This window comes from Vidua macroura, chromosome 6, assembly GCF_024509145.1.
Source record: "Vidua macroura isolate BioBank_ID:100142 chromosome 6, ASM2450914v1, whole genome shotgun sequence".
NCBI lineage: Eukaryota > Metazoa > Chordata > Aves > Passeriformes > Viduidae > Vidua > Vidua macroura.
The window spans coordinates 3,937,513-3,954,116 of record NC_071576.1 but is presented as its reverse complement, the minus strand read 5'-3'; the positions used below and the strand labels follow the sequence as shown (position 1 = coordinate 3,954,116).

Genomic DNA, 16,604 nt, shown 5'->3' with positions numbered 1-16,604 from the left:
GAGCGAGGAGCACTGATATAAAATAACAAAACACACACAGGAAGAATTACAGCACCCACAAACTTGGTTTCAATGTCTTGTGAGACAGAACGACCCGTGGCATCTTCAGGCACTGGCTCAAACTGAAGAGTTTATTCCCTCCACCTCCACAGGGCCAGGAGTTGGATCAATGATCCTTGTGGGTCCTTTTTAATTCAGAATATTCAGTGATTCCTGATGTAAATGAGTTTCTGACTCCCCCATAAAGGTGTTCAGGCAACAGGCCCAATGCTGCCTGAACTCTGATTTACTCCCAAGTTTGGGAGCTGATGTTTGAAACATCACAGTGAACATTTGGTTGGTTTCTTTCTTTTTTTTTTTTATTTTTATTTGATCCCTTTTTAAGCTGTTTTAACATCTGTGGATGTTTCTGAATTATAATTCCTTCTGCCTCTATTATTCTTTCATTCATTTCTTTATTCTAACACTAAGTAACACGAGCAAGCTGCCAGTGGAAATACCAACTGCCTTTGACATTTTCAGATTACTGCAAACTTTGGGAACAATTAAAAATCTAGACAGCTTAAAAAATAAAATAAAAGAAAATATAAAATAAAATGAAAAAATAAAATAAAATAATATAAAATAAAATATAAAATAAAATTAAATAATGAAATGAAATGAAATGAAATGAAATGAAATGAAATAAAATAAAATAAAATAAAATAATAAAATAAAATAAAATAAAATAAAATAAAATAAAATAAAATAAAATAAAATAATACTGGGCTCCCTGCCTGGAAGCAGATGCACAAGTAGCCTCAGTGCTTTTGGTGGCACAAGTTTCAGACACTGACAAATCAAACACCTCGAGCAGGGCCATGCACAGACATTCCAGGGACTCCAGCTGAGGCATTCCATGCTCAAGCCATGAGAAAGCAGGGGAATAATGCCCAAAGAAGTCCTGACACTGTGATGGGACACGATGCTGGCTGGGACAGGCACAAGGGGACAGCAGGGGTGAGCCTGTGCCTGCTCAGTCCCAGTGAACACATGGAAGGCAGGCAGCAAATTTAGAAGAAAATTCAATAAATAAATAAATAAGGAGAGACAAGGAGCGAGGTCACAGGGCTGGTCAGGGCACACTGCTCTGAGGGATTTCCTCTAACACCACAATAACCTGTGGAAAGTGGGGTGAACCCATGTGCTGTTTGGCTGCTTGCTCTGTCTACTGGGATAATTCACATCAAACAAAAAATCAAATCGCAGCATCCACCCATGACACCCTGAGGAGAACCTGCATCCCTCTCTGCAAAGGCTGCTAATGCTTATTTGCATCCCAGAGGGAGAACCCAGGCTCAAGCACAATCAAGAACCAGGGTGCTGAGGCTTCGTGCAGCGTGAACAGCTCAGAGCACAGGGTGCTTTCCACGGACAAAAAAAAAAAAAAAAAAAGGCAAAAATTATCATAAAAACAAAAATGGTAACAACTGTAAATATATCGATCATCACATATTAATTAATACACCCAGAAGGAGCAAACCCAGCCCTTTTAGTAATTGGGAGCAGAAGCAAAAGCCATCAGGATGCTCATGGCCAGCCTGGGCATTTGCAGTGCCCCTCTCTCTCTCCACACATCCTGAGCCTGTAAAATACATGAATCCATTAAAATGACCTTTATTTAGAAGGAATTTCATGCATAGCTTGGATTTGAAACCACTGGTGACCAGGAGGCACAGCGTTAAGCAGAGCCACTGAACTGTTCTGGGATGACATAGAAAGAAAGTATCCTGGACACTTGTTCCATGGAATAAAAATTATCAATATATTCCCCAAAAAAAACCCCAAGCCCTCCTATCTCCAAACCACGCACACGAAACCAAAGTATTTTTAAAGCAAGAACACGTTAAATCAGTAAAATTCACACAAAAATTCAGACAGTCTGACACGGCCAGGAAGCTGCACTTGCAGGCAGGCAGATCCAAAGATTTCCCTGCTGCACAAGCCCGGGACAGTGACAGCACAGCTGGCAGGATGCCACATCTGTCCCCTAAAGCCACCAGCTGTCCCCTGGCTAAATCCTTCCCTGAAAGGCTCAAATACAGGCAAACCATTATGGGGTGGCCCGAGGGCACCAGCCCCAGGGGGGACCTTGCTGTGCTGACCCCACTGGGCCACTGCCCTGGCCCCGAGGGGTGCACACCCCAGTGCAGGGTGTCCCTGCTGCACCCACCTGTGGGGAGCTTTAAATGCACCAGCCCCAATGGGGCGAGCACCCCAAAAGGGGCTGTACTGCACCAGTGGCCACGGGGACCCAATGGGACCAGCAACCCTATGGGGTGACAGCAGTGCACCAGCCCCTATAGGATGAGCATCCTTATGGGGTGACAGTGAAGTACCAGCCCCTATAGGATGAGCATCCTTATGGGGTGACAGCAATGCACCAGCCCCTATAGGATGAGCATCCTTATGGGGTGACAGTGAAGTACCAGCCCCTATAGGATGAGCATCCTTATGGGGTGACAGTGAAGTACCAGCCCCTATAGGATGAGCATCCTTATGGGGTGACAGTGAAGTACCAGCCCCTATAGGATGAGCATCCTCATGGGGTGATAGTGAAGTACCAGCCCCTCTAAGATGAGCATCCTTATGGGGTGACAGCAAAGTACCAGCCCCTCTAAGATGAGCATCCTTATGGGGTGACAGCAATGCACCAGCCCCTATAGGATGAGCATCCTTATGGGGTGACAGCAAAGTACCAGCCCCTATAGGATGAGCATCCTTATGGGGTGACAGCAAAGTACCAGCCCCTCTAAGATGAGCATCCTTATGGGGTGACAGCAATGCACCCGTCCCTATAGGATGAGCATCCTTATGGGGTGAGAGTGAAGTACCAGCCCCTATAGGATGAGCATCCTAATGGGGTGACAGCAGTGCACCAGCCCCTATAGGATGAGCATCCTTATGGGGTGACAGTGAAGTACCAGCCCCTATAGGATGAGCATCCTAATGGGGTGACAGTGAAGTACCAGCCCCTATAGGATGAGCATCCTTATGGGGTGACAGCAACCCCCTGGAGCGACACTAATGCCCCAGGCCCTGTAGGATAACAGCAACCTTATGGGGTGACAATGAAATACCGGCCCCTATAGGATGAGTATTCTTATGGGATGACAGCCAACCTAAACGGGGTGACAGCGATGCACCAGCCCCTCTGGAGCGAACAGCCCTACGGGGGTGAGAGCCATGCACCAGGCACCCTGTGGGGTGACAGCAACACATCCGTCCCTGTACGATGAGCATCCTTATGGGGTGACAGCAAAGTACCAGCCCCTATAGGATGAGCATCCTTATGGGGTGACAGCAAAGTACCAGCCCCTATAGGATGAGCATCCTTATGGGGTGACAGCAATGCACCAGCCCCTCTAAGATGAGCATCCCCATGGGATGACAGCAAGCCCGTGGGGTGACAACAATGCACCAGTCCCTCTGGAGTGAGCAGCTCTCTGCGGTGACAACCCAGTGGGGTGACACCGATCCTCCAGGGGTGACACCAACGCACCAGCTCCTTTGGAGAGAACAACCCTACACGGGTGACACCGATACACGAGCTCCTGTGGGGTGACAGCAACCCCGTGGGGTGACAGGGATGCACCGGTCCCTAAGGGCCCGTCCCCCCCCGCGCCCCCCGCGATGCACCAGCCGTGACCCGGTACGTTACCCGCATCCCCGCCGGGCAGGGCGGGCGGCAGCGTGGCCGTGTAGAGAGCAGCCACGGCAGCGCCCAGCGCCCCGGCGGCTCCTCCCGCCCCGTTCCCTATCCCGATCCCGGTGCCGGTGCCGGTGCCGGTGCCGAGGCCGGGCCCGGGCCCCGCGCCCATGTGCGCCGCCACCTTCCGGGTTCGGCTGCGCGGGGCGGCCGGGCTGTGCCACCCACCGCCCCGCGGGGGGAGCACCCCTGTCCCGCTCGCCTTCTCGCTCTCCCTAAAGCGCCTTCCGGGGCTTCTTTTAATGGAACTCTCAGACAGAGAACAGAAAGAGCCGCGAACCCGGTGAGGCCATTCAGCGCGGCCTCCCGCCCTCTTCCATCCTCCCCCGCGGAGAGGAGTTGGTACAGCCGGAGAGGGCGAGGCGGAGGGTGAGTGAGGCCGGGCGGCCGGGCGGGACCAACGCGCGCGGGGGGGAGGTGGGGGGGGGGGGGACGAGGCGAAACCACCGCGGAGAGGCGGGGGGAGGAGGCGAGTGGTGCGCGTCCTGCCTTTCCCTCGCTCCCGGGATCGTCCCTTCAGGACGGGTTTTTTTTAAGGATCAGCTCCTTCTGGCCGCTCTCAGACACATCAAAGCCCTCCTCGGGCAGTGCTGGGTGCAGGCTGCAGCCCCCCCAGTGTGCCCATACACAGATAATAAAGATTTAACCCCTGGATGGGGTGGCACAAGATGCGGGTGCGGGAAAAGATTGAAGGTGTCAGCGCACGGATTATTAAAAGCGGCGATTCCCGCTGCGGGAAGCAGTTAAGGAAGGCAAATAGCATCCCGAGACCTATCGATAGAGGACTAAAACACACCCGTGGAAATCATTATGGGATTGTACGAAAGAGCGGCGAGGCCATACCTGCAGAATTGAGACAGATTAAAGAGAGGCTTTTGAATACAAATGAAAAAGGTATAGGAGAGGGTAACGAGGATAATAAACAGCCTTATGGATTAGATCTAAGTGGGGACGTTAGAAAATTAGGTTTGCATTTATTAAGGAAAGAAGAGCAGGATGAAGGGCTGGCACATCTGAGGGAGCTCTGGGGCCTGGAGAAGCTGCTGCCGAAGGGCCCCGCCGAAACAGCAGCACAAAACCCCTGGGAGATGAAACCAAGGAAGGCACTGAGGGAATTCCGGGGTCCCCAGCACGGTGGGGACATGGACCTGCTGGAGTGTGTCCCGAGGAGGCCACCGAGATGATCGGAGGGATGGAGCCCCTCTGCTGGGAGGAAAGGCTGGGGGTGTTCAGCCTGGAGAAGAGGAGGCTTTGGGCTGACCTCACTGCGCCCTGCCAGTACCTGAAGGGGCTCCAAGGGAGCTGGAGAGGGACTTTTTACAGGAGCATGGAGTGATAGGACAAGAGGGAAATGGCTTCAAACTAGAAGGGAGTGGGTTTAGATGGGATATTGGGGAAGAAATTCTTCCCTGTGAGGGTGGGGAGGCCCCGGCACAGGGTGCCCACAGAAGCTGTGGCTGCCCCTGGATCCCTGGAAGTGTCCCAGGCCAGGTTGGATGGGACTTGGAGCAACCTGGGATAGTAGTGGAAGGTGTCCCTGCCATGGCAGGGGGTGGAACAGCTTTGAGGTCCCTTCCAACCCAAGCCATTCTATGATTTGATGAATTTGGGGAAGCTCTGTGCACTCAGCCGGGCTGTACAGAAAAGCTGAAGTTTGGACCCGCTCAGAAGTCACTGGGCTGCTTGGAGGAGCTGCTGTTTGAGGGTGTGAGCACCACCTGGGCCCAGCAGCTGCCTCCCATCCCAAAGGGAACCTCCCGGCTCCGCGGTGAGCGAGAGCTTCCACGGACCCAACCCCTTGGCAGATTTCTGCCCTTGCTGGCTGTTCTCCCCATCGGGGAGAGGAAAAAGACACGTTCCAATCCTCCACCAGCCATTGTCACTATGGAAATGAGCGGGGTCATTGTTCCCGCGCCCGTTGGGGCTCCTAAAATGTAATTTTAGCAGCAAAGTGCGCAGCCTGTGTGTGAAAGCAGGCTGGTGGCGAGGCTCTTTATCCGGAGCGTGGCTTTTTTCTTTGCCGTATTTTTCCTTCTTTGTGTTTCCCTTGGAAAAGGCATCCAAAGACAAATGTGAACCGTGGCTGATTACAATTATATTGATGGGGGAGGTAGCAATTTACGGGCAAATATCGAAACGTGGAAGAATGGCTGGTAATAATAGGGTGAGGACAAACTGTTCTTTAATTGTCCTGCAAGTTGTTTTGTATCTTTGTCATGCAGGAGCTGGAACTTTTAGGGTGCCAGTGACAAAGTACTTTGCTGTAATGTGGTAGGGCAGGCTCACAGCAGCCTTTATCTTACTGAATAACTACCACCATTTCAAAGGCTGGGATTACAGGCACACTTTATGTTGAAAAGGGGAATTTACATGTTTCTGCTGTAAGCAGAAATCTATTAATTCGTGAGATCTGCCTCCCCTTTCTGCACCAGCCATGACCCAGGGGTTCGACCAAGACAGGAAGGACATGCAAACCACCTTTTTTTTTTGTTGTTTTTTAAAGACAGGTAAGATATTTTTGGCCGTTTTCACCCACGCTCTGGAAGCTGGGAGTTGTCCAAAGCCAAGTTAGATTCACCTCACCACAGAGTGACCCTCCAGCCTTTCTCAAAGCTTTGAGTATGTGCTCAACAGCAATTTAAAAAAAAAAAAAAAAAAAAAAAAAAAAAGTATTACTTAGAAAAAACCCAAACCACTGGGGCAAGTGGAAAGCATTTGAAAGACGGCCTCGTGCTACACAGGGTGATTTATTTCTAAAAAATCCTTGGAACTTGTAGCACGAGAGCATACTCTAGTGGCTACCGAGCAAAGAAAGTGCTCTGGTTTGTGCAGTGTCTTGGTGATAAGACACCTCCCACCTTTCTTCAAGAGGTTTTTTCTCTCCTATCTCCTCCAGCTCCACGCTCAGTGCTCAGCCTGACAGGAAATACCCAAGGCAGGCTGAGAAAATAAACAGGAACTGCTAGAAGTAATTTTAAAAACACAGCTTGGGAACGTATCTCCCCAAAATGACTGTGTACTTAGAGAGTTGTCGTTTTACCAGGCTCTGTTGCAGATTTTCTCCTGAGAGACACAGTTTAGAGGAGGCAGGAGATAGGAAAAGGGAGAATAATACTTAAAGCAAATTCTATTCACCCATGGCAGTGTCATTACAAACTTGAATGAGCACAGTTATTGCAAATAAATAAAAACAATAGACCAGAACCAGTTTTACATAAGAAAATACTGAAATACCGTTCAATTAGTCCTAAGCTTTAGCTAAACCTTTTCTTTCGCCCATCAGGTGATAAGGTTAATACAGAAAGCACTCAACTGCTGTACTCGTGTAACAACAGTCAGCACCCATTTAATGAACTTACACGTACACACATTTAGCAAAGCCTCAATATTGTCAGCGCTGGGCTGGCACGGAATTTTAATGGCAAAGTAGCCAGCCCAGGCTTCATTCTAAACAATATCCCCATGCAAGGAGAGCAGGTCCTCGTGGGGACCACCAACAATACAAAGAAGCCCAGCTCCTATATTTAAACAAGAAGTTTGGCAGAATTTCCACAGGCGATGTATGGCTGCCCACAAAGCACGAGAAAGGAGGTTACGCTGCTTTCATTTGTTCTTAAGTTGCTTGAAAAAGCTGCTTTTTATGACTTGCTTGTTGAGGGGGGCAAGACCAGGCTCCCATATCCCAGTTACAGCAACGTGGCTGCACCAGACATGGTGCAGAGGGGAATAAAGTGGGATAAAAGCACACCCGGTCCTGGGAGCATCCTGTTGTCCCTGGACATGTGTTGGAACCCTGGATGCTGAGAATTTTAAACTTTCTGTGCTGAAGGGCGCAGACCCACAAGAAAATACTACATTTGACCTGAGGCCATGAAGAAGGCTTCCAAAATTGATTGATAGCTCTGGGATTGCAGGTGTGTAGTTTGATTAGAAGTGTGTGATATCACAGGGTGGGAAACTGTTTAAGGCTTTAGAATATAGCAATATATATGGGACAAGATGGAGGTTTTAGGGCAGTGGCTGGTTGTTGTTCTTCACCTTCTTCTTCCTTCTCCATGGGTTTGGGTGGTATTTTGTAATTGGGCAGAAAAGTCTGCATTGCGGACTTTGAGCGATTAGTTATTGGGTTAAAAGTGAAAATAATTTAGGTGTTATTTCTTAATTGGATAGTTTAGCTTTAAAAGACCTTGTATAGAAGGATAGTTAGCCATTTTGTAGCTTGTTAGTAGAATGCTGTAGAACTCATGACTTGTAATATAGATAAGAAATAATAAAAACCTGAGGTTGAACATGAAATATTGTCTCGGGAGCTTCAATCCTGACCTTGACAGAGGTAGAAAAAAGAAGCCAAAAACCATCAGACATGGGGTTCTCTCTGCCCCATCCTGCAAAAGCACATTTTCAAGGCACATCCAGCCATCAAGGACATGCTTGGATGTGGCTGGTCACCCAAAGCTCTGTGCTGGTTCCTTGTGTTCTCCCTGGCCATCCAAGGGACCCAGATTCACGCACTGCACACCCACCAGGAATCCCCCAGTGCCTTGTGAACCCCTCAAAATTCAAAGGAAAGGTAAAGCTCTCCCAGGTGAGAAGGGGTCAGAGGTCTGGGAGAAGACAGGGGCTCAGTTCCATAGGAAAACAGACTTGGTTCCACTGCTGCTTGTTCTTTGTTTCAAAGCTCAGCTTCATTTTATTCCCCAAACAGGAAAATGGACCGAACTAATTTCCCCATGTTTCTTGTTTCAATTTTTAATTTTAATTTCCCCATTTCTTGTTTGCCACAGTTTTGCACCTTTGTCAGAAAGGCTTTATTGACTTGTAGAAGACTCCAGTGTCTTCCTGCACCAGTCTCAGTGGCCTCCCAGCTGATTTTCTGCCACACTGAGCAGTCACAGATCCCACTTGTCTCAGATGGCTTTCCCAGAACTCTGAGAGTCATCTCTATGTTTTCACATCTGATTTCCTTGAACAAATATTATTTATTTATCCCCATGCCTTATTGGCAGACTCAGGTCTAGTGTCTGATCTGCACAGTGACTCCACCACCACCTCCCAGACCATCTTCTCTGGCTGCTGCACCACTTGAGCGCCTTGTTCCCTTCATCCCTGGGCTGCTCCATTACTCCCTGGTAAGTGTTTGGAAAAAGGGAACATTTTTTACTAATTTACACATTGTCATCTTTATTTTAATTACAGGTGTAGGACATCAATTTCTAACCCATACACTGGTGGCCAAACTCACAGCCTGACCCAAGAAATGCCCACACACAGCATGTGGCTGAAAATCTGTACCAGCAGTTCAGGGTTTAAAACTCTCATTTCTTCACCTGTGCTCACAGGTCCAGTAAAACTCATCAAGGAACTCATTTAGGTAAGAATTTTTCACTTTCCATCAATCCTCTCTGTTCCACTCCCATTTCTTTAAGCTTCTGTCAGCTGAGGACCACGCTCAGGGAATTTGCACAAAGGATGTCAAGGAGGACAGGAATTGTACCCTCCAAAATTGCTCTCTGTACCTGGTTTAACCTGTGTTTTCCTGCCTGGCCCCACCATACCTTTGTTGTGTTCCTCCGTTGAACAAATCCTCGGTGCTGCTACTCATGGTTGTCTTTCATTCCAGTTGGAAATTGATGCAGCTCCAGAGTCAGCTCCAACACCTGTGTTCTCCCACAGGGTTTTTGTATTAATCTCATTCTGGTGAGACTGTGATGGGAACTTTTTCTCCTCCCCCTGTTCTGCATAGATGAGGTCACAGACAAGGACTGTGGTGTGTTGATACGTGGCCAATATGAACTTGTGGAGATGCTGAGCAGCAGGTAGTGTTGGAATGGAGGAGAGATGGTGGGCTTGCCCCATCCCTGGCAGTGTCCAAGGCCAGCTTGGACAGGGCTTGGAGCAACCTGAGATAGTGGAAGGTGTCCCTGCCCATGGCAGGGGGTGGAATCAGATGAGCTTTACAGTCCCTTCCAACCCAAACCATTCTGTGATTCCATGATTCCCATTTCCCTGTATCCAAGCAGCCCTGCTGATGGCCTCCAACCTCTGTCAGAGGTGTGCCAGCATGCAGGACGTGCCATTTTGTGGCTAGCTCACGTTACCTGGAGAGCTCCAATGTAAGAAATCCAAGTTTTGGAGGGAAGACAGTTGGGAGGTTAACCCCTGGATAGAATTTTGAGTTAGGCTGAGTGGGCTGGTTTGCTTTTCCTAGGCTGATCTCTGGCTCAGCCCTAGTTCCTGTCCCAGGGGTGACAGTCCCAGAGCTGCTGTTTTTATTACACAGGAGCAGAACACAATGTTCTTCTCATACACTTGCAGTAATGGCTGAACCATTTAGGCATAAACCTCACCAAAAATTCAGGCTGGCACAGTGGGATTCTCCACAGCTTCAAAAAACAACCCAAACCCCAAGCATGTTTCTTTCAGCGTGCTGGTGGCTGACAGAAGCATGTCCCATCTCAGCAGCATCCCCAGAGCTCAGGTGGAATTTTACCCTCCACACATCCAGGCAAATCTCCTGAATGTGCTCCATCCCCTTGTTTCAAGGTCTGCACAGGTCCTGCAGTTGTTCTCCTTAGAGGTCAGGAAGCACAAAAACAGAATCAGGATACTTTGGCTCCATCTCCATTTCCTGTGGAAGGCCAGGCTAGGAGACAGATTAAATGGATTACATTAAATCCAGATTAAATCCTGGTGTATTCCCAGACCTGGCTTGCCCATTCACATCACCAGTTGCTCAGCACCCATGTGGCCAGAGCACTGCATGAGAAGTCCATGTCCAAACCAGCTGCCTTGTGGAAGATGTTGTGGCAAGGACCCCAAAATCTTCATGGAATGGTTTGGTTTGGAAGAGACCTTAAAGCCCATCTCATTCCACACCCTGCCATGGGCAGGGACACCTCCCACTAAGCCAAGTTGCTCCAAATCCCATCCCATAAAGGGACAAATCTTCCAATCTGGTACTGCCCAATCATGGATTTGAGGTAAAACGAGACTTCCCTGAGCATCTTTTTAACACCAAATGCTGACAATCACAAGAAAACAACGTTTAACATAAAGCCAAGGGCAGCTCCTATAGGGCAGTGCCTGAAGTTGCCACAGCTTCTAATTTAGGAGCCTCAGACTTCTCCTCCTCTGCTTTCTGTCATCTGGCATTTGCAGGCTCCTCTCAAGCCACAATGAGAAAAATGCATCTCATTTTTCAAAGGCCAGAACTGCTGGTGCAGAAAATAGCAAAGTGCAAGGGGCTGAGCTCTGCTTCTGCCTCCACTGGGATAAATCCAGCTTCCCTCACTGCCTTCAGCTGACTTACTCCCCTTTTGGTGTAACCCAAAGCAGAATTTGCCTCCTGATGTTTTCCTGTGGCATTAAGGCCTTTAAGGAAAATCCTACAAAAAGATTTAGGCGCAAACAAAATCTCCTGCTCTCCACAAATCTGCCTGAACTTACACTGCGAAAGGAAGCACAGGGGAACTGAAGCCTCTTGCAGGGGACAGGGGACTCTCCAGCAGGGTCAGCTGTGCATATATTGACACATGATATTAGCAGGAAAAAAAGGCAAAATGGGTGCAGGGTGACCCAAAGTGGTCCAAATGTTCTGTGCTATCATTCCTGCGAGGGTCAAAGGCCTTGTGGGCTGGGGCATTGATAAGCCTGGTGAGCTAATGAGCAACAGCTTAATCAGCACAGATAATTCTTCTGCAATGCAGGAGGAATTGCAGCATTTTTTCCTGTTTTCTAGGAATCTTGTGGATTTTTTTCACTCATAAATATGAGATAATGCCGTACAACTTGACCTTCCCAAACAAAGCTTTTGCAGAATAATATCCACTGGTATTCATGAATATCAGTTTATCTGGGCTGGGTTTTTTGTCCACTGGAGCTGACCAACTGGAAAGAACACTAAGAAAAAACTTTTAAATTCATTTGAATTTAATGGATGAAATCCATTGGGTGCTGAGTTCAAGGAGTTGTTCCTGTTATTTCCTGAGGGACACCAAACATGGAGAGATATCTGTGGGGTCTCATCTCTTATCTTCCCAGAAATGACCCAGCTCTGCAGCACTTTTGGGGAAGGAAGTTTCCAGCTAAACACCAGAAGCTCTGCACAACCCATCCTTTCACCTGGCACTTTTTACCCCTGTGCTGGCCAAAACCACACCTGGGAGAGGCTGCCAGGAAGCTGGAGACAAAGAGGCTCTGCTCAGACACCCCCTCAGAGTTAGAAAAGCCTGTGGCAGAGCAGGAGGAAGGCAGGACAGTCTGCGGACCCCAGGGTGGCCGCCTCGAACCGCTGTGTTCCCCCAGACAAAATGTGTCACCAGTCCAGATTGGAGGGTGGGGGATATCCTGTCTCCCACCTCCTTTGGCTGGCTCGAATTTCCCCTGACTGGGATTAAAAGGAAGAGTCAGGATGGTGTGTTGCCAAATTCCCTCGGTGGTGGTCAAACAGGAGCGGCTGCCCATCCCCGCCCCTCGCTCGTTTGTTTGTGCCTGTAATCACTGGATTTCCCAGCTGGTCTCCCAGCCCAGGACCTGCTTAACTCCACTCAACGACCACGAGTAGGGGAATTCGGTCCAAGCAGGCAGGTGCAGTGGCTGGACAGCTTGTGGATTTCCCTTCTGCCACCAAGCAACAGTTACTGCACATATGTCGGGAAGATAAAGCCTCGTTTGCTGTCGGAGGGGGAAGAGGCAGAGGCTCCCTGCAATTCCTGCTGTCCAGGAGATGTAGGAGAGAAAGGTGTGTGAAAATAAGGGAGGATGCTCGCCCAGCAGCTGAGGAGTGAAAGCTGAAGCATTTTGATCTCAAATTCTTGCCAATAGGAAATGGCAGTCGTGGAGTTACATCTGCGGCCAGCATTGATGGGAGCATTAGGCTCAGGTTAGGATTTCAAGGAGGATTCTTAAAACACAGGACAGGTCTAAAATTTGCTGTGGGCACCAGTAGGGGTGCAAAAAAACCCTGTGTAATTCCATTGAGCAATCTACAGCTTAGCAGAGAGGAGGGTGGGCAGTAACGTGGCCGTGGGCTGTGAGTGCCTCATGAGGAGAAGATTTCTGGCTCTGGGAGGATGATTAATTGAGCAGACAAAGCTGAAGTGAGCCCAAAGTGCTAAAAGCTGCAATTAGACAAACTACACCTAGAAGTAAGGTTCTGAGTGAAGGGAATTAAACACTGCAGAAATCTGGCTGGGATGGCAGATCCTAGTCCACTCCTCTGCATGGTGATGGCCACACACACCATTTCCTCCTCTTGGTGTTCTCTGTTTCTTTTCCAGCTCCCTTTTGTCTTTCCCAGGGGATGCAAGGGATATCAGGGCTTGAGATGACTTAAATGTCCCTCCAACCACGGGTGAAGGCAGAGAGAAGAGATCCAGCCTAGCAGGGTTCAGTGTTTACCCACCCAGACCAGCTGGGACAATTGGCTTTCCCCTAAAACCCTAAAACATTCAATTTAGGGATATAAGACTCCAAATTTCTTCCCCTGTCCCATGCAATGTTTCCAAGGGACTAAGACAGGCAGAGAGGCCCAGCCCCATGTACAGACAACCTGTGCATAAAACCAGTGCCACCAGAGCCTCTGGCCTTATTCCACCCCATAAAGCAGCACCCACTCCTGAAGTCCACAGAGCTCCAGGAGGCCAAGGCTGAGAGGAGAGCAAGACCTCCTGTTCCTAACAGCCTCTAATCCCTGCCCTCCCTAATCAGTTTTAAAATGGCCATCAAATCTTCCCTCTGCCTCTAATTGAAAAAGTGATGTCAACAGTAATCTGCTGCCCCCATTTATCCCCATATATTTGGGGAGGTTTTGGGCTAATGCATTGTTTCATAAACATATGTTTTAGCCCAGCCCTGTGAGCACACACACAAAGAGAAAGCTCTGAACACACCACAGCGGTTATGGATCCTAATGCCTTAAATATTACTTTTAATACTAATGTCAGATTATTAAAAACATAATCCATTCTCCTGATTGGACCTAATGTAAGCAGGAGGATAAGAGGACTTCTATCCATGCATTAACACATTTCATGTGGTGTAAAGCCACTTTTTTCCTCTTAAAACATAAGGTCAGGAACTAATAGAATCTGTACTTGAAGTGGGTTTTTAAAACATATTACATAGAAAGTTTAGTGAAAGTTAATCTGTCGATAAGTGTCGGCTGGAGCCGTATGGGTAAACAAGAAATAAATGTAATTCACATGCAATTTTCTCCCTGTTAAAAACCTATCTGTGCACTTTAAAACATTTATGTTTAAATAGAGCAGAGACCAGCACTAAGAAGCACTCAGCCCAAAGCAGCTTTATATAAATGTATTGCAAGGGACTAAAATAAAGTAAGCTACCCAAATCTCCCAAAGATAAAGGGAGAAGGGCTCTGACCCCATGTGAATTCTCCCCTCATCCCAACCCTGTGCTGTTCCTGGGCCTCATTCCCTGTTCTTGGGCACCTCTCTGTGGCAGCACTCCCCATCCTCCCACATCTGCTCCGTGCCTGGGCAGTGCTGGGGCTCGGGGGCAGCTTGGCAGCGGCGGGGCAGCGTTCCTGGCACCCTGGTCCCCACCAGCGGGTCTGCCACCTCTCCACGGTGCCCAGCCTCTGCCAGCTCCTCCCTGCCAACTGCAGGACCTCCTCAGCCACACGTTCCCACTGTGGAGGGCTGGGTTGTTTCCCAGACCAAGCCCCTTTGCCCATTTCCTTTGCCCAGCCAGAGGAGAGGAATTTGGAATTTGGAAAGCCCAAGCCGGGCGCTGAAGCAAAGACAATATCGACAAAAGGCTGGTTTTTGCCCCCAAATTTGTCAGTGCCATAATTTTTAAGCAGCCTGAGCTCCTCAGTGCTGGTGGAGGCCAGGCAGCTGACCCTGCTGCACTTCATTTATTGCTTTTTTTGGCAGCTTGAGGGCTGGCAGGTGGTTTGGGAAGAAGATTTTGGAGCATTGGTGATGCCCTCCCGGGGGAAAGCACGCAGCCAGCTGCCCAGCTCTGCCTCCTCCTTGCTCCAACAGCACATCTGGGCTGCTCCACCACCAGCTTTATGCAGGAACCATTTGGTTCCCCTAAAATGGATCCAAGAGTCGCTGCAGGGGGTGCTGGCTGCCAGGGGAGGGAGACAAGAGGGCAGCAGGAGAAGTGGGAGGTGGAAGCTTGTGCTGGCAGGCACCAGGACTTGGCCCTCGTGCTCCCAGCCACATGCCAGAGATTAAAGCTTCATGAGCAGGCTCCAGCCACCAGAAAGAGATTGATGACATATGGATTTCGTACATCCAGCAAATGGGAGAAAAGCTCTCCACGGCTGCACGGGATTAGCAGAATTTCCGTGCCGTTCCTGATAGCCAGGGTCCTGCAGGAGGGATGGATTTCTGAGGAGACAGGGAGTGAGGGCTCTTCAAACCTTTCCACCATCACTGCAAGTCACTCCTGGTCATCCTTATCTCAGTGGCACCATCTAAGAGCCAGGCAGGAGGTGTAGAAAAGCCATAGGGATGGGCAGCTGGAAGGAATTCAGCTCCAAGTGGGTCCAGACCCTCCCTAGAGTAAAAACAAGCCATTCCCCCCCTTTCCTGTCTTTCCATAGGCAAACATTGTGCTGGGTCTTTCAGGCAGGTGCCCAAAGGTGGGTGGCACAGAGGGCCCTGTCTGTGTGGAGTGGTTGTGGGGTGTTGGAACTTGAAATGTAAGGAATTTTTAGAATTTTGGGTTTGTAAGTTAAAGCTTAGAATTAAATACAAGATTTGATTTGAGACCTTGGGAAAAGCTTCTAAACTTAAGTGTTAGAGCGAGAATGTGGATTTATAGTTTAAAGTAGAGACACGTTAAGGAAAGTTTAGAGTTTTAGAGTTTAAGATATAGAAAAAATAAAACTAGTTACAGAGGTAAATAAGAATGTAGTACCGTAGGTTTGTGTGTCACGACATGATTAGCTAAGAAAACTTAAACTGTAGTATGAGTCTATAAGACAAAATATTTAAAGATTAGGTTAAAAACATAAATATCTTTGCTAATAATATTTTACTAGTTAATAACTCCTTAAAATCTTATAACTAAAAGTCTTATAACTTTCTAAACCATACTGTAACAATGTGAACAAAACTCACCCTTCCAATTTATGTAAAAAATAAAAAAATAAACCACAGCATCAAAAACAACTCAAAAATCCCATCTCTAACTTACTCAAAGCTCCCCACAAATAAATTATCACAGTGTGGCCTCTTGTCCAGTGCCAAAATGAAGGTGGTGCTCTGTGGGGAAAGGCAAATTGGAACGAAGGTCCCAAAGGAGATGAAGGCCCAGCCAGTGTGGCACAGCCTCCTTCATTCAGGGCTGAAATCTGCTGTGTAAAGCCTAGAGAAGAAAGAGTGGAGAATGGGGTGGATAGGTCAGAATAAGTGCCAAAAGTTTGGTTTTCCTGCACTTTGAGGAAAATGTGAAACAAAGTGATTGACCCATCCCTGAAAGTGTTCCAGGTCAGGTTGGATGGGCTTGGAGCAACCTGGGACAGTGGAAGGTGTCCCTGCCCATGGCAGGGGGTGGAACTGGGTGATATTTAAGGTCCCTTCCAACCCAAACCAGTCTGGAGTGCTGTGTCTCTATGATTTGGCATTTCCCACCCTGTCACACAGTTTAGGCAGCCCTTCCTGGTATGGGCAAAAGTTGTGATGCTGCTTTCAACACAGCAACCTCGAGCTGCTGCAAGTCCTGTGGCCAGCTACTGCAGCACCACAAAAATCAAACAGGGCCTTTCACTCTAGAGGCTCAGTTGTCAGAATGAAAAAAAACCCTTTTGCCTTCAAATATCTTCAGGACGTAACCCAGGCAAACATCGTGTGCCAGTCCATGAGCAAAGTCACCAAAG

The 16,604-nt window shown here is 48.5% G+C and overlaps 1 protein-coding gene across 2 annotated transcripts in view; it reads right to left on the bottom strand.

The window, feature by feature from the left end:
• Positions 1 to 3,958, bottom strand: part of TMEM260 (transmembrane protein 260) — a 33,863-nt gene extending 29,905 nt beyond the window's left edge. For both annotated transcript variants that reach the window (XM_053980446.1, XM_053980447.1), the window contains exon 1: positions 3,701 to 3,958. In XM_053980446.1, the coding sequence (XP_053836421.1) occupies positions 3,701 to 3,860 (160 nt within the window). In that variant the 5' untranslated portion in view covers positions 3,861 to 3,958. The remainder of the gene's footprint in view (positions 1 to 3,700) is intronic.
• Between the last annotated feature and the right edge of the window lie 12,646 nt (positions 3,959 to 16,604).